General features: G+C 44.0%; 1 protein-coding gene across 6 annotated transcripts in view; it reads left to right on the top strand.

Annotated features, from left to right (window-relative positions):
- The first annotated feature begins 814 nt into the window (after nt 1-814).
- Nucleotides 815-23,527, top strand: part of LOC133759636 (protein argonaute-3) — a 134,659-nt gene continuing 111,946 nt past the window's right edge. The window contains exons 1-3 of one of the 6 annotated variants that reach the window (XM_062190953.1): nt 917-962; nt 2,282-2,359; nt 14,092-14,263. In XM_062190953.1, the coding sequence (XP_062046937.1) occupies nt 14,118-14,263 (146 nt within the window). In that variant the 5' untranslated portion in view covers nt 917-962; nt 2,282-2,359; nt 14,092-14,117. The other 5 variants (XM_062190954.1, XM_062190952.1, XM_062190955.1 and 2 more) reach the window with 5 other exon arrangements.

Here is a 23,527-nt window from a genome sequence, read left to right on the forward strand (position 1 = left end):
AAAGCAGCACTTGACCGCCTGGGGGAACTATGGCGTAGCTATGGCACAGGCAAGAGGCAGACTGTGTCTCAGCAGAACGGCGTTTTAACCCCGGAAAGGAGTTTGGGTTGTTCAGTGTGACGAGGCGCTATTAAAGTTTTAAACGTGCAAATTATGTAACAGCTTCTTTCTTCACCATTGTTTCCCAAACCGTATTGTACATATCCGCCCCCACCCCGGCGGGGGGTGGGGGAGGTCGTTAAGACAACGCTATGGGCTCGGACATCCCTCGCAGGGGACATCCCTCGCAGGAGGTCACTTGACCGCCTGCGAGGCAGCCGGGCGTGGGACGCCTCAGCGGGGCGCGGCCGGGACGGTAGGGAGGCAGGTCGGGGCGCCTCAGGTAAGCCGGGGCCGGGGCCGCGCTCTGTCGCCTCAGGCAGGGCACCGCCCTCGCCAGGGAGGCGCGCGACGTGCGGCTGTCTCCCCCACCGGGGACTGACACCTCCCCGGCGTCCTCCGCGCTGGCCGCTCCCGCACCGCTCGGGCCCCGGAGGCGCGGCGCGGCGCGGACGCGGGGCGAGCCGGGCAGCGGAACTGACGCCGGCGGGCTTCCGGGGGCGGCCCCGGGGAGGTCGGCGGCGGCGGCGGCGGCGGCGGCGGCCCGCAGTCGTGGAGGAGCGGCGGGAGCGTCAGCGGCTGCGGGCGACGCAAGTTCCGGACGGGGCTCCCCTCTCGTCGCCTCACGTCTCCCCTTCCTCTGGTCTACCCTGTGCCGTCTCCCGACGGCGGCTCTTCCGGCCGGGCGCCTTCGGAGTGCGGGTGCTGAGGGGAAGCCGCCGCCGCCGCCCCCGCCTCGGGGCAGAGGAAGGGTGCGAGTCGCGCCGCGTCGCCCCCCGGCACCGCCTCCCGGCCCCCAGTGGCGGCCCCGTTCTCGCTGGAAGCACTGCCCCCAGCTCCATGAATGGAAATCGGCTCCGCAGGTGAGTGCGGCAGAGCTGCCGGGTGCGTGGCGGCGTCACCCCGAGCCTCGCGGCTCCCCCTGCCCCGGCCCAGGTGGGCGACGTGAGCGCGGCGCCTGCGTCCTCCGTCTCCCGCCCCGCCGCGGCCTCCCCGCAGCGCCCGCCGCGGGGCCCTGGGGGCCACCTGCTCCGAGGGGCCGGGAGTGGGGCTCTGTGGGCGCGGTGACGCCGCCTCCCCGCGCTCGTCGCGGCTGTTAGGCCGGCTGACGGTGCGGCGGGTGCGTGTCCCGCCGCACCTGCCTCTGAAGGTAGCTGGGGAGGCACACGGAGGTGACCGAGGAGAATTCGCTGTGAGATCGGTGTTGCTGCCACGGCCAGCGCAAGATGGCATTGCTGTCGTCCCCGAGCGCCCCGCCGCTGTCTGCGGCTGCATGGAGAGGAGTTCTCGAGCTACCTTGGAATCGGCCTGGATCGCTGCTTTTAGGAGATGGATCTTGAAATCGCTGATAGCATCCCCCACCACCACCTCCCCAGGCTCCATTACCTAGAGAAGCAGTTATCATATTCTTGGAAATTTTGGATTTTAGAAAAACTACCTTCTCTCCCTGGGGGAAACAGGGGCGTCTAGAGGGAACAATTGCAACAAGGACAGGACTTGTCTTTTAAAAAGCAAAGGCAGTCTCTGTGGTTCTAAAGTAATTAGTTAGGGGTATAAAGTAGGTGTTACATAACGGTTTGTTTACCAAGTGATCATGCTTGGTGTGTCAGTTTTGGATGTCTGCTTCATCCAGGTGATATGTTTATAAATTAATTTGAAATATTTGAGGTAGGGTATCTTATTACTAATATTATTACAATCCTGAGTTTCACATCTCTTTTTGCCAACTGGAGAGGTACCTGAACACAGCAAAAGCTTATGTAAAAGGAACCAATGACATAAAGAGAAATAGTTTGTTGAATAGGTTATGGATGTTATTGTCAAATGGCTTTAATAGAGCAGTCAGAAATGGTGGGTGTGGGACTGGGAGAGTTTATTATAAGTTTGATTAAATGGAATTTTCTCCATATCTTCTTGAAAATAGAACATTTGTTTCAGCCTCTCTTAATTCTCAATAATTTGATTCCAAAACTGTGTCTGCCCTTGTTTCTACCTAAGGATTTGTTTTTACTGTGCAGGAAAAGTGATTTAGGGCTATAGATGAGTTTTCCATAACTGTCCTGTTTTCAAGCCTGAAAAACAAAGCATGAAAGTCAAATACTTTATTAATCATCCTATAATTTTTAATGATATTTAGAAAAATTTTTGAAATGGTTTTCTCCTTTCTCTTTTTCATATGAAGTTGTGCCCAAATAAATGGCAACATCTTGGAAGATACTTGTGCCATCAAACCACCTACTTAACTGGGGCAACTAGCTAAGTATGGCTCTGAAAAAGTTTTATCTCTTCTTTTTGGTGCCCATTGCTGAAATATATACCCAGTTAGCAGCCTTCACATCTGAGAAATTATAGATTCATCAACCATGCGCTTGTCCATCTTGAAACGTATTCTTCAGTGCAGTTTATATGTTATTGACTGTAGTCTAACAAGCTATGCTTTGGCTCAAGATTGTCATCAAAAACAAAACTTTTATTTTTTTCTGAGAATTATATGTAATTGTTATGCTGAATGGGAAGTTGAAAGCATAACGGAGAAGCGTGTGCAGCTAACTTTTAAATCCAGAGTTTGAGATACATATGTAGTTTAAAATTGTTTACTTGTAAGTGTTCTCTAATAGAATATTCGGTTGGTATTAAATCCTGGTGGCTTTGTGTGTGTGTGGAGATTTTCAGGTGTCATGTTATGATAGGATATTTTAAATTCTAGTTGTTAAACTGACACATAGAAAACTATTCAGTACGTTAGATGACTTCAGATACAGATACCATGTAATTGCCTCTTCTATTTATGTATTTATTTGAAAGGCAGAGTTAGGGAGAGAAAGAGAGAGAGGTCTTTCCTACGCTGGTTCACTCCCCCAAATGCATATAACGGCCGGGGCCAGCCCAGGCCAAAGTCAGGAACTTGAAACTACATCTGGATCTCCCACATGGGTGACAGGGACCCAACCATCTTCTGCTGCTTCCCCAGGGATGTTAGCAGGATGGGAAATGGAGCAGCTGGGACTCAAACCAGCATTCACAGGTGGTGGCTTAACTCACTGTGCCACAATGCCAAGCCCCGTGAAATTGTTTCTTGGTGAATCATTCCTTACTAAAAGTTAATATTTGTCTGTTCTTCCCTTTCACATGAAATATTTTAAATGATTTTTAAATATGTCATACAGTCTACTGATTCAGTACTGTCTGAACTTTGATTTAACCAAAAAGCTGACATAATTAGTTTTTTTTTTTTTTAACTAATAATTGTAGTTTAGCATCTGTACCTGTGACTCTTTAGGGGAACTTGTGACGAAACCCTGTTTGTTTATGGTCTAATTGCAGCCAAACTAAAAGGATAGATTGTTCAAACAAAGCGTGAATAGGGACAGCAGAAATGTGCCTTGAGATATCATGTCTAGGTACTTGTTTTTTAGAACATACTATTCTATTTTTAGGTTAAGTCAGACTATTGTTTAGAATGGAAGGAGTTATACTTAATATTGGAAGGCAAATATTTACTTTTACCCTGAATTAATAATATGCAAATTGATGTAAAGTTTGCTAGTTGGTTTTTTGTTTAAGATTTATTTGTTTGAAAGGCAGAATTAAAGAGAGAGCTCTTCTACCTGCTGATTTACTCTCCAAATGGTGGCAATGGCTGGGGCTGGGCCAGGTCAAAGCCTGGAGCCTGGAACTCAATCTAGGTCACCCCATGGGTGACAGGGGCCCAAACACTTGGGCAACCTTCTGCTGCTTTCCCAGGCACATTGGCAGGGAGCTGGATCTGAAGTGGAGTAACTGGATTCAAACTGGCGTTCATATTGGATGCCAGTGTGGCATGCGGTAAATTAACCCACCATGCCACAACACCTGCCCCATAGATAGTTGCTTCATACATGGTCTTGCAAAAGTGAATCAGACTCTTTCTTTCTTAGTTGTACTTATAAATTCATATGTCAATATAGTTTTAGAGCTTTGAATTTCTTTAATAATACCAAATAGAAAAGTCATTTCGGGGGGCCAGCGCTATGGCACAGTAGGTTAATCCTCCGCCTGTGTCGCTGCTGCCAGTATCCCATACGGGCACTGGATATAGCCTCGACTGCTCCTCTTCGATGGAGCTCTGATGTGACCTGGGAAAGCAGTAGAAGAAGGCCCAAGTGCTTGGGCCCCTGCACTCACTTGGGAGACAGGAAGATGATCCTGGCTCCTGGCTTCAGATGGGCTCAACTCCAGCCATTGAGGCCATTTGGGGAGTGAACCAGCAGATGGAAGACCTCTCTCTTTGTCTGTCTCTGTCTCTCACTGTCTGTAACTCTAGCTCTCAAAATAAATAAATGAAATCTTTTTTTAAAAAAAGTCGTTTGGGATCAAGTATCAAAGGGACAGAAGTTGCATGTATGGAAAACTAGAACTAAGTCAGTATAGGGATTTGAATGAGATGCATAAAAGTTGTAGTTTCATAACGCTAAAATATATAGCACTGACAAGTTCTCAGTTTAGTATTCAAAACAATCTTCTTTAGTCATTTTGGGAAATGTTTTTATTGTTAAATAAATTTTCTCACTTGTTTTTGTCTTGAAGGAAAGACTGTCACATTGCTGCTTTGTCTTATGGGCATGAATTTTGAAAATAATGAAGGTTTTTCTACTCAGTTGTCACTTAAAATTTTGGCTTGTGCTGCCTTGGAGTTACCATTGTAACTTTGGTTGTTCTTTAGCATTTGCCACTTGTGACTGACAGTGGGACTTAAAAAGCATGCAAGACTACTTTGACTTTTGTTACAGAATTTTTCTTTTTGTCAGTGATGGGACACCATGGGGAAAACTGAAAAGACAAGAAACAACTTTTTTCTTTTAAACAATGACCTAGAAATAAGAAAAAAAAAGAGAGAACATATATGTAAACTTCAAATGTAATTTAGTTGCCATGACAAAGACATTTAAAAAAGCTACCCTTCATTCCATCACCCGGATTCTTTATGTTTTTAAACCAAAATCTAAACTAATGTATTTTTATTTTTAAAAATTAAGTTATTTTGGAAAGCACGATGAGTTTTGAAGCTAATTCCTTTTGCTCTATTGGAGAATTTTATGTAGTAATTTGATAATTCAGAACTAATATGTATTTATTTTTCAATGGGAACATTGCATTTGTATGGATAAGCCTGACCTGACAGTGTGCAAAGAGGCCTGGGGCCCTGCAGGGGACATCTCCTGGAAGAGATCTCAGTTGTATGTGGAAAAACCCTAGCTAGGAGTAGAAATCTGCCAAATTGCCATAAGCTGTTGAATTCTAGTTGAATACCATTTTGCTTTATAACAGAATCAACTAGTTTCACATTGCTTTCCATGTTCTTAAAATACTTGTGAATCTACCTGAAAAATGAATTGAAATATATTTTTTTTCTTTTTTGTTTTTTTTTATGGACAGGCAGAGTTAGACAGAGAGAGACAGAGAGAAAGGTCTTCCTTTCCGTTGGTTCACTCCCCAAATGGCCACTATGGCCGGCGTGCTGCACTGATCCAAAGCCAGGGGCCAGGTGCCGCCTCCCGGTCTCTCATGCGGGTGCAGGGCCCAAGAACTTGGGCCATCCTCCACTGCCTTCCCGGACCACAGCAGAGAGCTGGGCTGGAAAAGGTGCAACCAGGACAGAATCCGGCGCCCCAACCGGGACTAGAACCCGGGTGCCAGCACCACAGGCGAATTGAAATATTTTTTAACCTAACAAAATATATTCTCTTACAGTGCTTAATACTAGGATTTTAAAATTAATGAAGTCTAAGGGCTTTTTTTTTTTTTTTTTTTTAAATAGGGAAAAAGGGCAAAGTGAAGTTTTGTTTTCGGGAACACAAAATTGAAAAGATGATTTGCTTAGGATAAGTATCCTTTCCAGACCTGGCTAGTCTCAGAATGTTGGGATGGACAGTCTTCACTAGACATTCCTACTTTCTAATTCAGTTGTCTAGGATATTCAGTAGACCCTCATTCTTGGCTCATTAACAAAACAGATGTGAGAAAGAATATTGTGTGGTTTTTCAACCATAATGGTTATGCTGTTAGGATGCATGAACAGCCTTTCTGTATTTGGAGTTTCTGTGGTTTTTTGCCATTATTTGTGTTAATATTAATGACTTTATTTGGCTAACCATGGCTTAAAGGGAAAGACAAAAAAAGACAATTGAGATTCAGCAAAACTTTGTCACACAACTGATGCTTTCTCATACTTTAAATGTGGACATTTTGTGGTTTGGTTACAATAAAAAATTATGTGCATTATTCTGAAATGTCGGTTTAATGAAATATTCTGGAGGAATTTTTTGTTTTACATCAGCTAGTTAGTTCTTAGAAAATTAAAAGGTATTTATAAAATTTAGACAGGTATTTTTAGGTTTTTCATTTGTCAAAGAAATTTTGCAAGAAAATATTTTCAATTGTAGTCTTATGTAATACTATTTTTGAGTTATTACTAATACTTGATCTTTTAAGTGAGTTCTAAGTCTTCTGACAACACAAGAGAGTATTTCTCTGGATTTAAAAGAGGGATTTAAAAGCATTGTGGCAGAGTGGGTTAAGCTGCTGCCTGCAGTGCCTGCATCCACGTGGACACCAGTTCGTGTCCAGGCTTCCCCAGTTCTGATCCAGCATCTCTGCTGTTGCTCTTGGGAAGGCCGCCGAGGTTAGCCTTGTGCGTGGGCTCCTGCACCACGTGGGAGACCCGAATGAAGCTCCTGGCACAGCTCTGGCTGTTGTGGTCATTTGAGGAGTGAACCAGCAGATGGAAGATCTGTCTCTCCCTTTCTCTGTAACTCTTATCTTTCAAATAAATAAATATATTTTTAAAAAATTGTTAAAGAATAGATTACAAAATGGGCTACCTAACTGAGACTTTTTAATGATTTGTCAATGTTAAGTTTAACTAACAAATAACATTATTTTGGTGAGAGAGGTTGGGGGTTTATGGGAAACCTCTACCCTCTGCTTAATTTTCCTGTGAACCTAAAACTACCTTAAAGTATAAAATGTGTTAAAATTAGGTGTTACTTATTTAGTTTATCTTAAAAAATTAATAAAAAAGATTTTGTTTTGAGAGAGCCCTCCCAATTCACTGGTTCATTCCCCAAGTGCCTACCACAAAGTGGGGAGCTCACCCTCCAACCCCTTGCCTTGACCAAAGTCAGGAGCCTGAAACCTAATCCAGGTTTCTCGCGTGGGTGTCAGGAACCCAATCACTTGGACCATCTCTTAGGCCTCCCAGGATCAGCATTAGCAGGAAGCTGGACTCCAGAGCCGGAGTCCTGAATGGAACTCAGACATTCCAGTGTGGGATGTGGGCATCTTGATTGCCAAATACCTGCCCTTATGTATTCTTTTACATTTTTATTTATTTGTTTTCATTTTATTGGTAGGCAAAGAGGGAAAGGTCTTTTCATCCACTGTTTTACTCCCCACATGGCCCCAACAGCTAGAGTTGGTCCAGGCTGAAGCCAGAAGCCCTATCTCATTTTGGGGCAGTAAGGAACCAACTACATGAGTCATCATTGCTTACCTCCCAGCCTACACATTAACAAGAACCTGGAATCAGAAGTGGAACTGGGACTGGAACCCAGGTACTCCCATATGGGATGCAGATGTCCCGAGCAGGGTAACATGTTAACTGCTGCCCCAAACTCCCATCCCAGATTATATTTAAATGGAGTCACAGTGCCATTATCACAGCAAAATAATCACAATAGTCCTTTATATTAAACATCTTGTCATTGTTTAAATTTCTACTTATTTTCAAATATACTTCAACAGTTCTTTTTTTTTTTAGTGGTATGAGTTGGTCATACTTCCCACAATTTTTTATTTGTCTTTTGACTTTATTTAAAGTTTGTGTTTTTGTCATACAGAAGATTATAAATTTTTAGAAATTTTTTTTAAAAAATGCACTTTGCCCTTTTTTCTCATTTTTGGAGTCAGGAGCCAACTAAATTCGACACATTGATTGAGTGATATGTTTTTCAAATGTATTTTAATTATACATTTCTTCTTTTTTTTTTTTACCTGTCTTTTTTTAAGTTATTTATCCTTCTAAAGTTTCTCAGTTTGGGTTTTGCTAATTCCATCTTCACAATGTAATGTAACATGTTCCTCTGGATTTCCAATAAACTGCTAGTCAATCTAAGGCTTGGTGAGGTTCTAGCCCTTTGTTTTGAATTTATTTCTGTTGGGCTTTTGACCCCACCCCCTCAATAAAGTTGTTTTTATCAAGCTCATCAAAGGCTTTCATGAATCTAACAGTCAGTTCCTAAAATTTCATTTTATTTGGCATTTCATCCCCATCTGATTTACTTTATTCTTGAAACAGTTTTTTCAGTTGGTTTTTGGGGTATCACTTGGCCATTACTTTGCTGGTTCTTTTGCTGCTTTTTCATTATTTTACCCAATCTCAAAATACTGGGAGTGTCCCAGGGCTTAGTGTTTTTCTGTATCTGTGCCTCATTCTGAGTGATCTCCCCTAACTAAATACGGTGTGTGCTGAGCAAACCCACATTTGTATTTCCAGCCTGGACCCCTCCCTGGAACTCCACCATGTCACTCTAATTGACTGCTACTAGATACCTGCTTGTTTAGAGACCTCAAACTTAACATGTTCTGAAAATCTTGATTTCCTCTTCAAATCTGATGCTCTGAGTCTTTTCTGTCTCAGTAAATATCACTCAGTAAATGACAGTTTTTCAGCTTTGTAGAAAAAAAATCCTTGAGGATCCTTTCCTTGAATACTCACATCTAATCAGCAATTCCTATTGGGCTTACCTTGTAATATTTTTCACAGCTACTTTTGTTATTTTGTTACTTTATGTCAATTTTTAAAAAAGATTTATTTATTTACTTGAAAGTTACACAGAGCGAGAAGGAGAGGCAGAGAGAGAGAGAGAGAGAGAGGTCTTCCATCCACTTGTTCACTCCCCAATTGGCTGCAACGGCAGAGCTGCACTGATCCAAAGCCAGGAGCCAGGTGCTTCTTCCTGGTCTCCCACACGGGTCAGGGACCCAAGGACTTGGGCCATCTTCTACTTTCCCAGGCCATAGCAGAGAGCTGGATCAGAAGTGGAGCAGCCAGGTCTCGAACCGGCGCCCATATAGGATGCCAGCGCTTCAGGCCAGGGCATTAACCTGCTGCGCCACAGCACCGGCCCCTACTTTGTTATTTTAGCCCTAGTCAACTTTATCCTTTGACAGCACAACCAAATAACCTATTAACTGGTCTTTCCGCTAGTTCTCTTATATATACTCTTTCATAGAGCAGCTGGAGTGATCCTTTAAATTTAAAAAAAAAATATTTATTTATTTATTTGAAAAGCAGAGAAATAGAGACAGACAGTGAGAGATCTAATTGTGTATTCCTTAAGTGCCTGCAACAACCAGGGCTGGGCCAAGCAGAAACCAGAATCCAGAAACGCAAACCAGGTCTCCCATGTGAGTGGCATGGACTCAACTATTTGAGGCATCACCTGCTGCCTCCCAGGGTGCACATTAACAAGAAGCAGGATCAGAAGTGGAGGCACTCGACGTAGTATACAAGCATCTTGAGTGATGCCGTAGCCTTTGCACCAAACACCTACTCTCCATTTTTAAAAAGTTGAAGTCAGGAGGCCTGCCCTGTAGTGCAGCGGGTAACACAGCTACCTGCAGCGCCTGCATCCCATATGGGCACTGGTTCGAGTCCCAGCTGCTCCACTTCTTATCCTGCTCCCTGCTAATGTGCCTGGGAAAGCAGTAGAAGATGGCCCGAGTGCTTGGAACCCTGCACCCATGTGGGAGGCCTGGAAGAAGATTTTGGTCCCTGCCCAGCTCCAGTCGTTGTAGCCGTTTGTGGGGTGAACCAGTGGGCTGAAAATCTCTCTGTAAACTCTGCCCTTCATATACATAAATAAATCTTTAAAATTAAGTAAGGTTGTAATACTTCTTGACTCAGTACCCAGAGAACTCTGAGGATTGGCAGTACTTGACTTTAATATTTACTAATAAGCAACAGTAATCAAGACAGTGTAGTTTTGTTGAAAGAATAGACAAGTAGATCAGTGGAACAGAATTGAGTCACAGGATTGCAGGTAACAATGTGAGTTATACTAGTTATGAAATTTTAGGCAGTTTGTGTTTTCCTCATCTGTAAAATGATTCATTTCTTTGTATGGTTTGTTTGTCGATAACAGAAGTACAGCACTTAGCTGCCCAAGACGTGGTAAGAGCTTGATAAATTTTATCTATTATACATTATCTACTTTGATCCTGATAAGATTCATAAAAATGAGGCAGGTCTGATCTTTTTACCATTTTCTAGATTCGGAGATTTAGGGACTTTAAATATTCAGTGGCCTGTGCCGTGGCTTAACAGGCTAATCCTCCGCCTGCAGCGCCGGCACACCGGGTTCTAGACTCAGTTGGGGCGCCAGATTCTGTCCCGGTTGCCCCTCTTCCAGACCAGCTCTCTGCTATGGCCCGGGAGTGCAGTGGAGGATGGCCCAAGTGCTTGGGCCCTGCACCCCATGGGAGACCAGGAGAAGCACCTGGCTCCTGGCTTCGGATCAGCGCGGTGCGCCAGCCAGCCGCAGCAGCCATTGGAGGGTGAACCAACGGCAAAAGGAAGACCTTTCTCTCTGTCTCTCTCTCTCACTATCCACTCTGCCTGTCAAAAAAAAAAAAAAAAAAAAAGAAAAAAGAAAAAAAAGAAAAGAAAAGAAAAAGGAAAGTCACACATCAACCTCATGGAAGAGCATGCAAAAACAGAACCCGGCGCCCCAACCGGCACTAGAACCCTGGGTGCCGGCGCCGCAAGGCGGAGGATTAGCCCATTAAGCCACGGCGCCGGCCGATTTTTGTTATCTTTTAGTATCAGAATTTTTCTGGCGTCATTAATTTTTGGAAGAAATGATATCATTATTTTTTCTTAAATGTATATGGAAATGTTTATGGATTTAATGTTTTTAAAATTGTCAAAAATTTTTCAGATTTTTTCAAATGTAATTTTTAGTTTATTCAGGTAGTAGTTACTTATTAACTGCACTTATCATTTGATTAATAAAACTACACCATTTTTTGGCTTAAAAATTTAGTGGTAAGGGCCAGTGTTGTGGCTTAGTGGGTAAAGCCATCTGTTATGCTGGCATCCCATGCGGGTGCCAGTTCGTGTCCCAGCTACTTCACTTCTGGTCCAGCTCTCTGCTAATGGTCTGGGAAAAAGCAGTGGAAGACTGCTCAAGCGTTTGGGTACCTGCCACTCATGTGGGAGACCCAGATGAAACTCTTGGCCCAGCCCTGGCTTTGTGGCCATCTAGGGAGTAAACCAGCAGATGGAAGATTCTCTCTCTCTCTGTCTCTATCTCTTCCTCTCTATATATAATGCTGACTTTCAAAATAAATAAATAAATCTTAATAAGAAAAAAATCTAGTGATCTATATCACTTAGATTTTAAGATTGTGATAAAATGCCAGAAGACTTGAAAAACTTCACGAGAAAATGAAATTTAAATGAGTTTATCTCAGTGCAAGAGCATTTGAAAACCACTAATTTTTTTTTTTTTTTTTTAGAGATTTTATTTATTTATTTGACAGAGTTACAGACAGTGAGAGGGAGAGACAGAGAGAAAGGTCTTCCTTCCCTTCCGCTGGTTTACTCCCCAAATGGCTGCCACGGCCGGAGCTGCGCCAATCCCAGGCCAGAGGCCAGGTGCTTCTTCCTGGTCTCCCATGCGGGTGCAGGAGCCCAAGCATTTAGGGCATTTTCTACTGCTTTCCCAGGCTACAACAGAGAGCTGGATTGGAAGAGGAGCAGCCAGGACTAGAACCAGCGCCCATGTGGGATGCTGACGCTGCAGGTGGAGGATTAACCTACTGAGCCTCAGTGCCGGCCCCAGTTTTTTCTATAATATGTATTTTCTGTGAGCTTTTTGAAGGCTCCTTGCATATAAACTATTAAATTCAACATTTAGGGGTGGCATTTGGCTTAGTAGTTAGGACACCTATTGGGATGCCCATGTCCCGTGTTTGAGTGTTTATGTTGGGTCCTGGCCCCGTTCTCCATTCCAGCTTCCTGGGAGGCAGCAGATGATAGCTTTAGAGACTGGGTCCCTGCCAACCACGTGGACAGCCTGTGTTGAGTTCTCTTTCACACACCTTTGGTCTAGCCCAGCCCTGGCTGTTGTGGGCATTTGGGGACTAAATCAGCAAATGGGTGATGCTCTCTCTCTCTCTCTCTGCCATTTAAATTCATTAATTTAAAAAATAGATGTAACTGGGTCCTGTGCTGTGGTGTAGTGGGCTAAATCTCTGCCTGCAGTACCTGCATCCCATATGGGCACTGGTTCATGTCCCGTCTGCTCCTCTTCTGATCCAGCCCCCTGCTAATGGCCTGAGAAAGCAGTAGTAGATGGCCCAAGTGCTTGGCCACTGCACCCATGTGAGAGACCCTGCAGAAACTCTCCTGGCTTTGTATTGGCCCAACTCTAGTTGTTGCAGCCATTTGGGGAGTAAACCAGCAGATAGAGACCTTTCTCTCTATCTCTCCCTCTCTCTCTAACTCTGCCTTTCAAATAAATACATAAAATTTTTACAAAAAAAAAAAGATGTAACAACTTTTTTTTTTTTAATATTTATTTTGTTTGAAAGAGATGAGAGAAAGAGAGATGGTGAGAGAGAGAGATTTCATCCATCCGCTGGTTCACTCCCTGGATGACCACAACAGCCACTGCTGGGCCAGGCCAAAGCCAGGAACCAGGATCTTCTTCCAAATCTTCCACATGGGTGGCCAGGAGCCCAAGCACTTGGACCATCTTCTGCTGCTTTTCCGAGGTCATTAGCAGGGAGTTGGATCAGAAGAGGAGCAGGTTCGACACAAGCTGGTGCCCATAGGGGATGTCAGTGCAGATGGCAGATTTATCCACTATCCACAATGCTGGCTCCTTAATTATTATTTTTTTAATTAAATATTTATTTATTTATTTGAAAATCGGAGTTACACAGAGAGAGAAGGAGAGGCAGAGAGAGAGGGAGAGGTCTTCCATCCGATGGTTCACTCCCCAATTGGTCGCAGCGGCTGGAGCTGTGCCAATCTGAAGCCAGGAGCCAGGAGCTTCCTCCGGGTCTCCCACACGGGTGCAGGGGCCCAAGGACTTGGATCATCTTGTACTGCTTTCCCAGGCCATAGCAGAGAGCTGGATCAGAGGTGGAGCAGAAGGCACTCGAAATGGCACCCATATGGGATGCTGGCACTGTAGGCGGAGGCTTTACCTGCTACGCTACAGCTACTTAATTATTTTTAAGGGTACAGTTCAATTTTGCTAAGTATATCTACATGGTTGCTCAACCAATCTCTAGAACTCTTAATTTTGCAAAACTGAAACTATACTGTTGGGGCCGACACCGTGGCACAGTAGGTTAATCCTCTGCCTGTGGCACCAACATCCCATATGGGCGCTGGTTCTAGTCCCAGTTGCTCTTCCAATCCAGCTCTCTGTTGTGGCCTGGGAAAGCAGTAGAGGATGGCCCAAATCCTTGGGCCCCTGCACCCACATGGGAGACCTGGAAGAAGCTTCTGGCTCCTGGCTTCGGATTGGCGCAGCTTCGGCTGTTGCGGCCAATTGAGGAGTGAACCAGCGGATGGAAAACTCTCTCTCTCTCTCTCTCTCTGCCTCTCTCTCTGCCTCTCCTCTGTCTGTGTAACTCTGACTTTCACATAAATAAATAAATCTTTTTTTTTTTTTAAAGGCAGAGTTATAGAGGCAAAGAGATAGAGAGAGAGGCCTGCCTTCCAGAATAATTTAGAGTATACAGTTTATGTTTTTAATGAAGTTTATGTTTTAAATGAAGTTGGGGTGAAGGAAGTTTGAAGTGTTAGGAAAGATGTCATCTTTTAGCAATAGGCTTTAACCATTATCAGCTGTACTTATAATTCTAACTGTGGTTGAAAGTGGTAGCAAATGCAGTGTGTAATAGCGTGACTCTTCTTTTTCTTCTCCTTGGCAGGACCCGTTGGGGCCCAGCCCCTACTCATGGTGCCCAGAAGACCTGGCTATGGCACCATGGGAAAACCCATTAAATTGCTGGCTAACTGTTTTCAAGTTGAAATCCCAAAGATTGATGTCTACCTCTATGAGGTAGATATTAAACCAGACAAGTGTCCTAGGAGAGTGAACAGGTAAGAGTCATGTAACTTTGGAGATCCCTTGCTGTTCCTCTTTGCTTTGGTAGTTATTTGTTTTGTATGTTGAATAACAGGATAGCATGTAACAGTATACCCATGAACTTGTGACAGTTTGTTTTGAAATGGATTACTTCAGATATGATGGTGGGAAAAATCTGCAAACAGCCTTGAAATTATTCCATGATAACATGAACTCCCTTGTTTTTGGTAATAGAAAAGACCCATGTCATTTCTACATGCTGTTGAAATGAAGTGGAGCATCCTGAGCATATCTTTTTCCTTGCTATTAGGTAGTATATCCATGCTTACTGTCTTCTCCCCATCCCACCTTACTTGCTGCTTTTTTAATGTTTCCTCTAAGAGGATGGTGATGGTGGTAGCAATTATGGGTAGCAATGCTGGCCGGCGCCGTGGCTCAACAGGCTAATCCTCCGCCTTGCGGCGCCGGCACACCGGGTTCTAGTCCCGGTCGGGGCACCGATCCTGTCCCGGTTGCCTCTCTTCCAGGCCAGCTCTCTGCTGTGGCCAGGGTGTGCAGTGGAGGATGGCCCAAGTGTTTGGGCTCTGCACCCCATGGGAGACCAGGATAAGCACCTGGCTCCTGCCTTCGGATCAGCGCGGTGCGCCGGCCGCAGCGCGCTACCGCGGCGGCCATTAGAGGGTGAACCAACGGCAAAGGAAGACCTTTCTCTCTGTCTCTCTCTCACTGTCCACTCTGCCTGTCAAAAATAAAAAAATAAAATAAAAAAAAAAATTATGGGTAGCAATGCTGGTTGTCATGCTTTCTGTTCTCCTTATCCTCAATTCCTAACTTGTCTTTACTATTACATGGGATTGAGTATATACTCATATAGTAGATAAAAATGTATCCATCTGTTTGTAATAAACTTCTACTACCTTCCCCCAAATGACACATTTATAACTGGTGGTGGTTTAGGTAATACAGAGAATATAAGAGAAATTTATGATGTAATATATACAAGTTATATTCTGATTTAGAAAAAGACAGCGCACTTAAAAAAATATGATATTTAATTTAGCACTTTGGCTTTATTATCCCAGCCTTTTCTTATTTGATCAGCTTTTTTTTTTTTTTTTTTAACTTTATTTGAAAGGCAAAGAGACAGAGAGCTTCCATCTGCTTATTTACTCCCCAAGTATCTGCAACAGCTAGAGCTAGACAAGGTCTGGGTCTTCCACATGGGTAGCAAGAACTCAAGTATTGTCTGCTATATTTCAGGATGTACAATTCGCAGGAAATTGGATCACAAGTGAGTATCTGGAACCTCTACCAGGCACTCTTATATGGGATATGAACCTCCCAAGCAGCAACTTAACTCTTGACTGAAATGTCTACCCCTTTAATAATTATTTTTTTTTTAATTTTTTTTTTTTATTTGACAGGTAGAGTTATAGACAGTGAGAGAGAGAGAGACAGAGAGAAAGGTCTTTCTTCCGTTGGTTTACTCCCCGAATGGCCACTACGGCCAGCACTGTGCCAATCCGAAGCCAGGAGCCAGGTGCTTCCCCCTGGCCTCCCATGCGGGTGCAGGGCCCAAGCACTTGGGCCATCCTCCACTGCCCTCCCGGGCCACAGCAGGACTAGAAGAGGAGCAACCAGGACCAGAACCTGGCGCCCACATGGGATGCCGGCGCCGCAGGAGGAGGATTAACCAAGTGAGCCACGGTGCCGGCCCCTTTAATACGTATTATGAAAGGCCTTTGTTTAAGACATAGGTGCCTCATGGGGTGGCTATTTGGCTTAGGGGTTAAGATGCCTGCACCCCATATTGGACTGCTTGGATTTAGTACCACCTCCAGCTACTGACTGACCTGAGTTCCCAGTTCCTGATTTTGACCACCTACCCTGCTCAGCACTGGCCATCACAGGCATTTGGGGAGTGAACCAGCAGATGGGAGCTCTCTTTCTCTCTCTCTCTCTCTACTTAGATAAGTAGATTAAAAAAATTTTTAAAATACATAGATAGGGGGTCAGCGCTGTGGTTCACTAGGTTAATCTTCCACCTGTGGCACCAGCATTCCATATGGGCGCCGGTTCTAGTCCTGGTTACTCTTCTTCCGGTCCAGCTCTCTGCTATGGCCTGGGAAAGCAGTGGAAGATGGCCCAAGTGCTTGGGCCCCTGTACCCGCGTGGGAGACCAGGAGGAAGCACCTGGCTCCTGGCTTCGGATCGGTGTAGCTCCGGCCGTTGCCGGCATTTGGGGAGTAAACCAATGGAAGGAAGACCTCTTTCTCTGTCTCTCTCTCACTGTCTGTAACTCTACCTGTCAAATAAATAAATAAAATATTTAAAAGGATACATAGATAGTTCTTGTTAATTAGTAAAGGAGATAGATATGGAAGAAATATGGAGAGCCTGGGCTTCAGTGCTTGATCTGCCACCTGCTAATGCAGACCTGGGAGGTAGCAGGTGATGACTCAAGCTCTTGGGTTCTTGCCACCCACATGGGAGACCTGAATTGAATTTCTTTCTCCTTGCTCAGACCTGGCCCATCCCCAGCTCTTAAGGGCACTTGGGGGAAATGAATGAACAGATTAGATCTCTCTTTCTCTATACTCTATCTGTCAAAAAACAAATAAACAAACAAACAAAAAAGAACACCCAGGGGCCGATGCTGTGGCCTAACGAGTGAAGCCGCCACCTACAGTGCCGGCATCCCATATGGGCACCGGTTCGAGTCCCAGCTGCTACTCTTCCAATTCAGCTCTCTGTTGTGGAGGGGCAGTGGAGGATGCCCCAAGTCCTTGGGCCCCTGCACCTGTGTGGGAGACTGGGAAAAAGCTCCTGGCTTCAGATCAGCACAGCTCCAGCCATTGCTGCCATCTGGGGAGTGGGTCAGCAGATGGAGGACACCCTCCACCCCCACCTCTATCTCTGCCTCTCTGTAATTCTGCCTTTCAAATAAATAAATAAATAAATACTTAGGGGGGAAAAAAAAAAACAGAACACCCCTGTTAGCATGCTTTCCAGTCATAATAGTATACCATTAATATTCCTAATAGCATAATTTTCTTCAAATACTCTACTGAGCTGACATTTTCATTTAAGAAGCCAAAATGGTATCCAGATTTTTTTCCTTCTAAAATTCAATCATCAGTATTACATAAATATGCACTATGTTGGTATTATACTATTAATCATTATAGAAATGTAACAGCTGTAAGGCCGGCGCCGTGGCTTAACAGGCTAATCCTTCGCCTTGTGGCGCCGGCACACCGGGTTCTAGTCCCGGTTGGGGCGCCGGATTCTGTCCCAGATGCCCCTCTTCCAGGCCAGCTCTCTGCTATGGCCCGGGAGTGCAGTGGAGGATGGCCCAAGTGCTTGGGCCCTGCACCCGCATGGGAGACCAGAAGCACCTGGCTCCTGGCTTCGGATCAGCGCGATGCGCCGGCCGCAGCAGCCATTGGAGGGTGAACCAACGGCAAAAAGGAAGACCTTTCTCTCTGTCTCTCTCTCACTATCCACTCTGCCTGTCAAAAAAAAAAAAAAAAAAGAAATGTAATAGTAAAATGACCATAAGATAATGCTATCTTAGATTTAAATTATTTTTTATTAAAAACTTTTTATTGAGTCTGGCATCGTGGTACAGTAGGTTAAGCCACCAACTATAATGCCAGCATCTCATGTCAGAGTACAGATTTGAGTCCTGGCTGCCCCACTTGTGAACCAGCTCCCTGCTAATGTTCCTGAGAAAGCAGCACAAGATGACCAGTGGACTTGGGCCCTGCCACCCTCAGACTCCTGGCTTTGTCTGGTCCAGGCCTGGCTGCTGTGGCCATTTTGGGGTTGATGGAAGATCTCTCTCTGTGTCTCCCTTTCTATCATTCTGCCTTTCAAGCAAACAAATCTTTTTAAAAAATTAACAATAACTGTATATACTTATGGGTTACAGTGTGACATTTCAATACATATATACAATGTATACTCATCAAGTCAGGGTAATCAACATTATCTTCCTTGACATTACTTTATTACTGGACCTTTGAAGATAATCTTTAATTTGTACAAGAAAACTTAACCCAAAATATTCAACCACAATCTGCTATCCACTATTTCAAGATCCCTCAAATTTTTATTCATGTTAAAATAGATCTGCAGTTATAATCATGTTGTCTATGTAACTTTTTCCAAATGTATCTATTATATCAATTAATGATTTTGAATAAATAACATTCTGATGTTTGTTTGTTTGTTTGTTTTTTTGACAGGCAGAGTTAGTGAGTTAGTGAGTTAGTGAGAGAGAGACAGAGAGAAAGGTCTTCCTTCCGCTGGTTCACCCCCCAAATGGCCGCTATGGCCGTCCCTCTGAGCCAGGAGCTCAGAGTGCCAGGAGCCAGGTGCTTCCTCCTGGTCTCCCATGTAGGTGCAAGGGCCCAAGCACTTGGGTCATCCTGCACTGCCTTCCGGGCCATAGCAGAGTGCTGGACTGAAAGAGGAGCAACCGGGACTAGAACCCGGCCCCCATATGGGATGCCGGTGCTGCAGGCGGAGGATTAACCAAGTGAGCCACGGCACCGGCCCCTATTCTGATGGTGTAAGCCCATATATATTTAGCAGTTGAGCAGACTATCATAAAATCTTAAGTTACAGATTTTATACTCTAGGTCACAATATTTCCAAAGATACTTGGTTTTAGTTGAGACCATTCTCTTGTTTTAAAAAAAAAATCCTAAACCAGTAATATATGAAACCTGTTTAACAAATATGCTCTTTTATCAAATTATCATTTTCAATCAAAACCACTTAGTAGGGAAAAAAGAAAGGCTTTCTCTTCCTACAAAAAAAAAAAAAAAAAAAGGAGGGGTGATTAAAGGACAAAAAAGCCACAGGCATAAAATTTAAAGAATAAATTTGTACAGAAGTTGACTCAAAAAATTATTCAAAGCATTTCCTGCATAATTTGCCCCCCAAAAAAACTCTTCTGACTAAAGTGGAAACATATTTGGCTGCAATACATCATTCTATTACTATGAACAATGTCTTAATGCCAAATATTTGCTCATGTGGCATCTGGACAAGAGAAACATCACACGTGTTGATCTGAATTTTAAAATCTCAAGTCACTTAGAAGACAATCACTATGACTCTACAGAAAGCAATGACAAAAACCTGTACACTAATACAACACAAAACAATCTGCATTAATTTTAACCATTTTGGACAAGTTAAATTACATTTAACTGAACTGTTGCATTTTGGCACTTAATACTTGCTAATATTGAAAAGGAATTGTAAAATGCTACCTAGTTCTTTCTAACTTCTAGAATTCCAGTTGTTGAAGTATAAGACCTAAACCACCAATTTTGGAAGGTCACAAACAGGTTTAACTGCCTAGTTATGCAATAATACTGTAAAGATAGACTATAAAAAACAAGCCTGTTGAAGAAATTAAAGAAGCTTTGCAGATCTTGACATTAAATCAAGGCAATATTATTAACAAAGTATGGTTGGCCCTCTTATATCCATGAGTCTGCATTTGCAGATTCAACTAATCATGGATCAAAATATTCAGAAAAATGTATATGTACTGAACACATAAAGACATTTTTCTTATCATTACTCCCTAAACAATGCAGTATGAAAACTACTTACAGCCGGCGCCATGGCTCAATAGGCTAATCCTCCACCTTGCAGCACCGGCACACCGGGTTCTAGTCCCAGTCGGGGCACCGGGTTCTGCCCCAGTTGCCCCTCTTCCAGGCCAGCTTTCTGCTATGGCCCGGGAGTGCAGTGGAAGATGGCCCAAGTGCTTGGGCCCTGCACCCCATAGGAGACCAGGAGAAGCACCTGGCTCCTGCCTTTGGATCTGTGTGGTGCGCTGGCTGCGGCGGCCATTGGAGGGTGAACCAACGGCAAAGGAAGACCTTTCTCCTTTCTCTCTGTCTGTCTCTCTCTCACTGTCCACTCTGCTTGTCAAAAAAAACAAAAAACAAAAAACAAAACAAAAAAAAAAAAACAACTACTTACATAGCATTTACATTGTGTTAGATATTAGAAGTAACCTAGAGATGATTTTAAGTATATGGAGGTTATATAAAAATACTATGCCATGGACTTGACCATCCATGAATTTTGGTATCCATAGAGTGGTCTGGAGTCAATCCCTTAGGATTGCTCTACTTCCAAGCCAGCTCTCTTCTAATGTGTTTGGGAAAGCAGTGAAAGATGGCCCAAGTGCTTGGGCCCCTGCACCCATGTCAGGGACTTGGAAGAAGCTCCTGGCTCCTGGCTTCAGAACAGCCCAGCTCTGGCTGTTGTGGCTATTCAGGAGTGAACCAGCGGATGGAATACTTCTCTCTTTCTCTCCCTCTCTCTGTAGCTCTGTCTCAAATAAATTAGCAAATCTTAAAAAAAAAAATATAAAATCTTTAACAAAAATGAAATTAGGGATGCCAATAAAATTACAAGTTAAAACCAGAATGTACTACACTAATTTATTACATAGTTTTTTCTCCCAAATGTAATATATTGAGCATGTGAAACTTTCATATATAATTTTATATACACATATATAACACACAAAATCTCTTACCCTCACAACTCCACCAAAAACCCAAAAAACAAAACAAATGTGTTGGGTAGGAGAAAGAACAAATCTAATGAAAAATTCTGTTTCTTTTACCTAATATTATTTTAGTTCTTCATAACTCATCAAGAATATTAAAGGCACCCCAAATGGCTTACCAAGCCTCAGTCCCCCACCATTCCCCAACTCATTTTGTTTCAAGTGATTATGTTTTTCTGATATTTGTATCATATAATTCTCCTGTTTAATAACCTACAATAATTCTCCACTATATACTGCTAAGATTATACTTACTTCTGGGCAGGGAAGCTGGAATCCAGCTCAAAATCAGTAAGTGCTCTAGCTCAAAAACCTGCATTAGACACCTACACAGTTAAGAGCTTTCCTAAAATCAATAAACCCAGTTTTCCTTTAAAAATTTTTTACTTATTTGAAAAGCAGAATAATGGAGATAGAGGGAGAGAAAGAGATCTACACCTGCTGGATTCCCTCCTCAAATGCCTGCAATAGCCAAGGCTGGGCCAGGCCAAAGCCACCAGCCTGCAGTTCCATCAGGGTCTCCCATGTGGGTGACTGGAAGCCAAGTACTAAGTACTCATCCATCCGCTACCTTCCCAGGCACATTATCTGGTAGCTGGTTCAGAAGCAGAGGAGCCAGGGATCAAACCAGCACTTCAATATGGGATATAGACATCCCAAGCAGTGGCTTAACCTGCTGTACCCAAGTAACTATCCCTACCCAGTTTTCCTGACTGCCCTCCATCATCCCATGCACTCTGTTTACTTTTATAGGGCTTTTATTTATTGTACTGAGTATTCTATGCCAATCACTAGACGAAAATCAGGGCTACAAGGAAGATAAGAACATACCTTTTCATGAAGGTGTTTTCATGAAGGGGAAGGGAGGCACAATAAATACCACAATGTACTAAAAAATACCATAACGGAAGTGTACACCAAGTACTGCAGGTCACAGAAGAATAAACTTCCATCTGACTCTGGAGTTCAAGAAGTTTGTCTTGGGCCGGCGCCGTGGCTTAACAGGCTAATCCTCCGCCTTGCGGCGCCGGCACACCGGGTTCTAGTCCCGGTTGGGGCGCTGGATTCTATCCCGGTTGCCCCTCTTCCAGGCCAGCTCTCTGCTATGGCCCAGGTCCTTGGGCCCTGCACTCGCATGGGAGACCAGGAGAAGCACCTGGCTCCTGCCTTCGGATCAGCGCGATGCGCCGGCCGCAGCGGCCATTGGAGGGTGAACCAACGGCAAAAAGGAAGACCTTTCTCTTTGTCTCTCTCTTACTATCCACTCTGCCTGTAAAAAAAAAAAAAAAAGAAGAAGAAGAAGAAGAAGTTTGTCTTGAAAAATAAGTATGTGCCAGATTGATAAGCATAGAAAAGGCATTTCAGGAAGAGTAACAGAATATGGAAAAGGATATTGGCTACTATCAAATTAAGAAGCCTATGTGGGTTGGCACTGTGGCACAGCAGGTTAAAGGCCCAGTCTGCAGCGCCACCATCCCTTATGGGCACTGGTTTGAGTCCCAGCTATTCCGCTTCCAATCCAGCTCTCTGCTATGGCCTGGGGAAGCAGTAGAAGCTCCTGCACCGACATGGGAGACCCAGGAGAAGATCCTGGCTTCCAGCTTCAGATCAGCTCAGCTCTGGTCATTACAGACATTTGGGGAGTGAACCAGTGGATGGAAGATCTTTCTCTCTCTCTCTGGCTCTACCTTTCTCTTTCAAATAAATAAAATAAATCTTAAAAAAAAATAGCATATGCTGTCCTACTAAATTTCAGATGTTTTCTGTAGGCAACAGGGAGCTGATTAAAATTTTAAAGTAGGGGAGTGAGATAATCAGATTTCTTGTTTAGAGAGAGAATTATGCTGGATGTATGGGTACTTAACTAGAATGAAGAGAGACAAGTGTTAGGAGATACCAATTACAAGATCAAGATAAAAATAAGGGTCTGAAACCAAGGTGGCAGCAGTGTGGATAGAAAAGGGCCAGATTGGGGCCAGCGCTGTGGCATAGAGGATAAAGCCGCCGCCTGCAGTGCCGGCATCCCATATGGGCACCAGTTCGAGTCCTGGCTGCTCCACTTTTGATCCAGCTCTCTGCTATGGCCTGGGAAAGCAGTGGAAGATGGCCCAAGTCCTTGGGCCCCTGAACCCATGTGGGAGACCTGGAGGAAGTTCCTGGCTCTTGGCTTCAGATCGGCGCCCCTCTGGCTGTTGTGGCCAACTGGGGAGTGAACCAGCGGATGGAAGACCTCTCTCTCTGTCTCTCCCTCTCTCTCTCTCTCTCTCTCTCTCTCTCTCTGCCTCTCCTTCATTCTCTATGTAACTCTGACTTTCAAATAAATTAAAAAAAAAAAAATCTTTTTTTTTTTTTTTTTTTAGTGGGAGGTAAAATAGCAAGGTTTATTAGGAAGGGACATCTGTAAGGACGGATGGGCACCTCTCCAGAAAGAGCCTGAGAGACTGGGGAGGAGGAAGGAGGGAGGTTACATGTTGAGTGGAGAGATTACACCTGACCAGGCCAGGCGCACGGCTCAGCAAAGATGCAGAGAGCTGAGCACGCAGTCCAGTTGAGGCTGGGGGTTTTTAAGGAGATGGGTTTTGCTTCCCCACCCCTGCTCCTCTTGGAACAAAGGGCTTTTTGGATGTAAATAGAAAAACTTCTCTTGAAGGTCTGAAACAAAGGACTTTAT

Source organism: Lepus europaeus, chromosome 5 (assembly GCF_033115175.1).
Source record: "Lepus europaeus isolate LE1 chromosome 5, mLepTim1.pri, whole genome shotgun sequence".
Taxonomy (NCBI): Eukaryota; Metazoa; Chordata; class Mammalia; order Lagomorpha; family Leporidae; genus Lepus; species Lepus europaeus.